Below are 7937 nucleotides of genomic sequence, written 5' to 3'. Positions count from 1 at the left end.
ACCATTTTACCCCTGCCATAGACTATTGGTTTACTATGCAAGTATGTAATCTTGTTCATGTCCATGCTAGGCTTTTATACATTGTCCTCCTTTGGGAAAATATAAATAACGATATCATGAATACTTCCGGGTGAAATGCTACAACGATAGATCCGTTCGCTTACGGATATTATTTATGTAATCGTTAAGAAATATCGTGTTGGTGTTCCTTGACGGCGTTGCTAAGATTTATCCAAATCTTAGTGATGGTGCTAAGAAATACGAACTGGTGTTTCTAGTGTCGTTGCTAGGAATGGATTCCATCTCCATACTTGGTGATTACGCTAAGAAATGCCAACAACATTACACATTTTTTGTGCCTTCGTCTACGAGCGGCTACATCAGCCTAGGCCACTACATCATGATTGGTTACCTCGACATCGACAACCATGGGATACATCTACAGCAAATATCGACAACGACTCGTGTAAAGTGTCCATGTCATACCTATTGTCATGAGACTCCTACTATGGCTATGGGAGGGAATAGAGGAGAGAGATCAGAAGGTGATGCATGCACCGCCGTAGGTGTCGGACCATCCATTTGAGACTTAGGATGATAGTGAAGCGAAGAGGATAGTGGAAGCACAGGACTTCGAATTCAGCCCGCTTTGCTTCCGCTTCGATTGAAGGGGAATGTTAGAAGTACATATATGTATGGTTAGAGATAATTAGAGATATATGAACTCCAAAGACAAATATAGAATAATCATAGAGATAGAATACGATTAGGCCTAGTACGACTTGTCTTGTACTCCAAGTCTCTCCCTCATATGCACCTGTATATACCACCGAGGGCAACAACAAACTATCAGGCTTTCTATCATATCCACCCTTTTTCACTTGGTATCTAGAGCCATAGACCATTGCCACTGATCCATGGTCCATGTACATGGATCCTCCGTTGGCGCCGCCATGGAGAGAGATGAATCTCCATAATTTCCTCGGGGCGCTATATCAATTAGGTAGCCACTCTGAGTTTTTAGGCCCCTTGGGTATAAGTGATTTTGGTGGTTAATGACAACATTACTTTTGTGATTAGCGAGTGTGTTTTGGAGTAACGGGTTTTATGTTAGGTCACAAAGCATAAAGATGAAGAAGTGTCCTCAAAGCATGGATGAAGAAGCAAGTTGAGGACAACATGGCATGTGTGGCTAGTTTATGGATTGGAGGATCAATTGCTAAGGCTAGGCTGCACAATGCTTGAAGAATGAAGACATCTGCAATGGTTGATGGCAAGACGATCAAATAACTCAAGATTGAAGAAGGAGATCAATCAGGAAGTCAAGTGAAGCATTGGGGGACTCAAGATCAAGTGGATCCTGGAGTAATCAAGTGTTGCAAGCCTCTCCCTCGTAAGTACCTATATATACCCCTGAGGGTCACTGCAATGAGTAACAAATTATTAGTGTTTCTTTTATTTCCACTTTCCCCTTTTTTTAATAGGCTGTGCGAATTTGGTTCGAGGGAGAGACATCTGCCATGTGGAGCCCACTGCCAAGTGTCGTCCACGTAAGCAAAATTCACCTTCAGGGTAACATAATGGCTAGATGTGAACGTTTTTTATAGTTAGATGGTAAAAAAAAATTGGTTTTGTAATTTTAGGGTCAAAATTAAACTCTGGCTATAGTTGATGATAAAAAAAATAGACCTCTCCTTACCGATAATGATACTATCAGCCTGTTTATTTCGGCTGAATTAACTTATAAGCCATGGCTGAAAGTACTGCTGGCTGGTTTGGTGTGAGAGAAAAACACTGTTAAAACCATAGATTATAAGCCAGATACGAGCGAATAAGCCAAAACGAATATGTTGTATGATAGAGGGTAGGAACTGTGCCTTAAAAATTTTGACTCGTCTGGTTAGATACGTAGCAAAATGGGTAAACAAAAAAAAATTAAAACGACTTTGTAATTTTGAACGGAGGGAGGACATGGGTGAATTTAGTTTGCTTTTGCACCGGCCAAAACGAGCTACTTCCCCTCTCGATTAGCGCAGCGATTGGCTAGATGGTGTTGCATTGCATGACGTCGCTCCCTTCTATTGTGTTCTTCCCCTGCGAGCCCGTCCTGTTTTTCCTGAAGATGGATTGTGACTGAAAAATGTAAAATTGACAGATCAAAGCAAGATTCGGCGGAACTAGTCAAATAGCACAGCTCAACGCATGCAGCAACAACTGCTGACTGCTGTTATGGACTCAGATAATCAGATTCCTCCTCCCTGAAGAAATTAATATATTACAAAAACTTTAAGGACAACCTGCATGCAACTTAAACTGTAAACTGTTCGCTTCGTCGTATCAGCCTATGAGTCATAATATAATGTTTTTTCTCACAACAAAACAGCATCAGTCGACTTATAAGCCACAGAAACGATCTAAGCGAACATGGTAATGCACGTATAGTACATATATGCAGAGCTGATTTGTACAGCTGGTACGTACATATTACATATATACCCCCGTACACGTATAGTTGCATACGGCATATGGCTTCTGAAACCTCAACTAGAAGCTTCCTGAACCTTTGTAGTAATTTGCTGTTAACTAATCCGGCCGGTAGTAGGGCTTGCTTCTCTCACTAATTAAATTACACTGCATTACATTACACAGAGTGGAAAGAAAGAAATAAAGAAAGAAGAAAAAAAGAAAAACTAATTGAAGTGACAACAAATGTCGGAGCAAGCAATGCAAGAGAGAGAACTAATTAAGGTAGTGCAGGTGGATGGCCGTTTCCGTTTCCGTTTCCTGGCCGCCTAAGGCTATTATAGGCTGCAACTCAGCTTGAGTTGAGCCTCTCTTAGAGAGGCAGGCCACCCGCCGGCAGCTGCGAGCTGGTGGTACGGACGATCTTTTCTTGACTTGTTGTGGCTGTCCGGCCGGCCGGCTGGCTGGGGCGGTCGGTCGCTCCCCTATCTAGCTGGCTAGCTGCTGACCTCGTCCACGTCCAGGTCCGAGTTCGACCCATCCGTGACGCAGCTGCTAGCGGACGACGGCGACGGCGACGCGGCGGCGGCGGGGTGGGCAGCCGGCACCGCTCGCCTCCTGCTCGTCGGCCTGCTGCTGCCCTTCTGGAAGACGCGGCAGACGACCCACTCTCCTTGAGCCAGGCTGCAGCCCTGCGTCGATGACCACCCAAATAAACGAACTGTCAGCGTCAGCGTCAAACAAGCAAAAGCAAGGCAGGCACAGTTGGTCAGTCAGTGGATCGGAGCAAAAGCTAGTGCTAGTAGTAGTATAATAGTACTCCGTATACGAGTACATGCTACTACTGCTCAACAGCTGCTGAAACGACCGATGCTGCAAAGCTGAAATTGAAGGGAGACTGGTGTGTAGGAGCAGTCGTTGCCAATCAGACAGAGCAGCTACTACACTACGGGCAGTGAATGATGAAGAAATGCTACTACTGCACATACAGATACAGTACTGTGCGAACCAATAATCGATCTGTCTAAACTCCGATCGAGCAGTGGTTTCAGTACTCCAGACGACAGGCCACACCACAGGACAGGATCGTGTCTGCCATCAAGACGGACGCACGATCGATGACCGGCGAGTACGGCTCGTGCAGGTGCCTTTGTAGTACCCCGATCTCCAGAACAACTGCAGGAGGACGTATGGCTACTGATGAACCAACACCAAGTGCCGTGCCGGAGCGGCCGCTGCACTGCACATCCCATCTCTCCCGCATCGCATGCAATGCAAGTGATCGATCGAGCAACACACACAACTGTTGTTTTTCCCTCTCTTTTTTATAACAGCCTAACAGGTAACGCGTACAGGTGTGGTGGTGTGGGATGCAGTAGATGAAGTAGTATTTGCAGGCTAACGACGGCGGGCGTCGTCGGAATTAAAGTGCCAGTAGTTCAGGCGCTGCAGGTTTGGTTGATTGGTTGGCTGGTTTATGGTGGGGGGTGAGGGACGGACAAGCAGAGCAGGGAGAGATCTCACGGCGGAATAATCCGATCGATCTGAGCAGAGCAGCTACTACATGCACAAGCATCTAGCAGCAGTACTGATTAAGTACAGCTACCACTCGGTGTCGGCATAAATTTGCAACCACCAGCGTATATATATATGATGGCAGGGCAGGCGATTAAACACAGCGGTTTATGGCTGATCTCGACAGCCCATAACTATAATTAACGATGGATGACCCATAATTAATATTTCATCATCCAAAACAATTTTATTCTTTTTTTTTCTTTTTTCTTGCTGGACACCGAAAACGAGTTTTTTTTTTCTGGTCTTGAAATAAACAAGCATGATTTTTATTCTTATTTAATAACCAAAATCAAGGCTCTACATGAGTATAGCTTAACATTAGCGGGCTTGCTGATTCATTAGTCGATCGACCAAGTTAATTAGGGTTAATTGAATTAATATAATGGAGAGAAGAGAAGACGAACATGGATGCATGATTTTGTTATTATATGCACATAACGTGATCATGCCAGACTGACAGGCCCGATTAGGTAGGAAAACTCCAAGATGGATGTGCCAGAATGAACAACTTTACACTGGGTACGTGCATCATGCTCCACCATCTATCTACTCGCCGGCCGGCCTAGCTAGCTAGCTATTCTATCCCCATGGCTAGCTAAACTCACCTGCTAGTGCTAGCTAGTTCATCCCTCACTCTACATGCATCTGAGCATCTCTCTAGCTACATGCATGTTCGTAATCCCTTCTCGTATCACTCAAAAAAAAAACTTCTCATAATCTCACAGACGATCGATCGATCTCCTAGCTCAGGTGTCACTAGATGTCTACAGTTACTGACCAAATTGGCGTAACTTTGAGCAGTTAATTATACACTGTTACCGATTTCATGAACTTTGCCACTGCAATCACATCAGTTAGAAGATCTATGACTTATTGAGAGAGAGAGAGAGAGGCATGCACGCTGCGACTGCGTATAAGGAATTATGGAGAAGAAGAATCACTCACGTTCTTGTGCAGCGGCGCGGCGAGGCGGTACTCGTGCATGACCCAGCCGGTCGCCAGGGCCGCCGACGCCGACGGCGATGCCTTCTTCTTCCGCCGGGGCACGAACGTCATCGCCCTCTTCACGCCCACCAGGAGGTTCCCTCCGCCGCAGGGGTGGGGCAGGACCACCGGCTTCTCCTTCCCCGCTGGCTTCCACCGCCCGCTCGCCGTCGCCCTAGCACCGCCGCTCTTGCCGGCGCCCGCCGGCCGCACCGCGAAGAAGTATTTCTCCCCCTCGCTGCTCGCATCTGGTGGCAGATCGACGCCAAAAAAAAAAAAAAGATTGCAGCTTTAGTTCTTTCTGTTTCTCCTAGCGACAGACACGATAGGTGTTCGTTCGAAGCGCCGTCGTCGTGGCGTGGCGTGTGTAGTAGTAGTACCAGGGCCAGGGACCACGACGTCCCAGGGGTCGAGGCTATAGAGGTCGCGGACGACGGAGATGACGGCGGCAGGGAGCGGCACGCCGAAGGCCTTGCGCCGGAGGTACTGCACCACGAGCTCCTCGTCCGTGGGGCGGAACCGGAACCCCGGCGGGAGCTGCCGGAGCGCCTCCACGGCGCCGCCGCCGGCGTGCCTCACCAGCACCGGTGCTCTCTCCGCCGCCATGTACAAAAAGGTTCCTTTTAATTTACCACCGGCTACTTCAGCTAGCTCCTGGCCTACCGTGCTGCTGCTACACCGCGCAGGACGCGTGCTGAGCTCTCGCAGCTTCTCTGATTACTTAGCGCGCGCAGGACGCGTGCAGCTGCTCGATCGGAACGTCCATGGCGAGAGAGAGATTGAACAGAGAGGGAGAGGGAGAGGGAGAGGGAGAGGGAGAGAGCTGTGGGTGTGAGGGGAGGGGGTGGGCGAGTGTGCCTGAGGCTCTGGGGAGGAGAGAGGGGAAAGGGAGGCTTTATAGGGCGCCCTGTTGCGTCAAGCTTACTCCATCTCGGCGCCTCAGCTGAACGTATGTACGCCATCGGTGCCTTCTCTGATCTGACAAGCTAGCCCGCCCGCCCACTCTGCCCCGGCATCCCGGCCGGCGAAGTCCACTGTCGTCAGCCTCGATCGCGCGCCGGTTTCGTGAACTCCTTCCAGAATCTCCCAGGAAGTTACTTGGCCGCTCACACTACAGCGATGTGAATCGTGCAAACTATTGTTGCTCCTTTTCTTTTTCTGCTTTTATTACCTGTAGCTAGCGGGTAATAATTCATATATCCGCCGATTTTGAATAGTAGAGAGCGCTCTGATTATGTACATTTATTTGACGGATGGATGATGTGGACTGTTTCGTGAATTAAGGGCCTATTTGCATTGCTTTCGCTTCTGGCCTTCTCTACCTGGCGCCGGTAGCAATTCCAGGTGTTCGATTTTGGATGTGATGGCTGCTTAAAAGAGAGGCTTCAATCAAAACAGGTCTTAAACCATATGCGATCGTCCAACTTACGCCCTCCGTATTTTGTTGTGCGTAACTGGTGGACCTAGGGCTTGGCGACCTTAGGCGCCTGCCTTGCTCCAACGACGGCGCATGTTTGGGCCTTCATCGCAGTACCCTTTGTCTAAATAAAGCTTCAAAATATGTGACTTCATCGGTCACCTTAAGTTTCTTTAGTGCTCCATTCGAGTGTTGGGTCCGTTATTGTTGTGAGTCTATCTAATTTCAAACTGCAAAATGGCTTCTCTCAAAAGCTAGGCAACTATAGCAAAAGCTAGCATAGCTTCTAGTTTTATTGGAAGCCAAAAACTAGTGCTTTAGAGCATCTCCAAGAGATACTTTAAATTTCATGTTCCATATCTTCATTTAGCTATTCACTCCATAAAAATTCATTCTCCATAATCCAACATATTCCAACAGACTAACTATACACTACTGGAGACGTCCTCTTTACCGAGGGCTACATCTCGGACACTCGGCAAAGGGGGTCTTTGCCGAGGGCCAGCCCCAGGAGCCCTCGGCAAAGCTAGGCCCTCGGCAAACAAACGGCCCTCGACAAAATAAATCTTTACCGAGGGCCTAGCCCTCGGCAAATTGGCCCTCGGCAAATATGGCCGGATGGGTCACGGCGGCCACTGGCGTCAGTCTTTGCAGAGTGCCCGTCGTCAGACACTCGGCAAAGATTTTTTATTTTTTTTAAAATATTCTTTGCCGAGGGCCATTGGCCAAGCCCTCGGCAGGCTAGACCCTCGGCAAAGAGTTTTTTTTTGTTTTTTGAACCCAGTTTTTTTGTGGTGCTATAATACATTATTTAAATCTCAATTTTAAAATTTGGGCTAAATTTGACTTTTTTTTATATATTTCCCTAATTTATTTCTTTTCGTTGATTTTTTTCGAATATTTCAAATTTGAACTGCAGGTGGATGGAATAATGCAATTTAGTGATTCGAAAAATGTTATTCATGGTATTTGGTGTATGTTGAGTCCCTATCCACGAACTCGCATCAAATTTCGGGCATCTTCTTCACGTAACATGACGAGGAACTTGTCGAAAAAGTGTTTTTAAATTATATAAAATCCATACGAAGTCCAAAAATCATGAAACTTGTCGAAGTGTCATGTTATCGCATGTGTAGGCTGTGGTGAAAATTTGAGAAGGTTTCGAGCAAGTGGTGACGTCGGATGCCTAAAACCCAGACAGTGATCACATGTGGAGATGTCTGGGCTTTAGGCATCCGACATCACAACTTGCTCGATACCTTCTCAAATTTTCACCACAGCCTACACATGCGATAACATGACACCTCGACAAGTTTCATGATTTTCGGACTTCGTATGGATTTTATATAATTTAAAAACACTTTTCCGACAAGTTCCTCGTCATGTTACGTGAAGAAGATGCCCGAAAGTTGATGCGAGTTCGTGGATAGGGACTCAACATACACCAAATACCATGAATAACATTTTTCGAATCACTAAACTGCATTATTCCATC

General features: G+C 46.9%; 1 protein-coding gene across 1 annotated transcript; it reads right to left on the bottom strand.

Annotated features, from left to right (window-relative positions):
• Positions 1-2415: 2415 nt before the first annotated feature.
• Positions 2416-5768, bottom strand: LOC136476940 (NAC domain-containing protein 18-like). Its single transcript, XM_066474922.1, has 3 exons — positions 5406-5768; positions 4987-5273; positions 2416-3155 (listed from the first exon to the last, which is right to left on the bottom strand). Exons 1-3 carry the CDS (start codon positions 5629-5631, stop codon positions 2961-2963), a joined length of 708 nt encoding a protein of 235 aa, XP_066331019.1. The 5' UTR covers positions 5632-5768; the 3' UTR covers positions 2416-2960.
• Positions 5769-7937: the final 2169 nt, after the last annotated feature.

Source organism: Miscanthus floridulus, chromosome 8 (assembly GCF_019320115.1).
Source record: "Miscanthus floridulus cultivar M001 chromosome 8, ASM1932011v1, whole genome shotgun sequence".
In the NCBI taxonomy this organism is placed as follows: domain Eukaryota; kingdom Viridiplantae; phylum Streptophyta; class Magnoliopsida; order Poales; family Poaceae; genus Miscanthus; species Miscanthus floridulus.
Note: the sequence above shows the minus strand (reverse complement) of the source record. Positions and strands in the feature narration are given on the sequence as shown.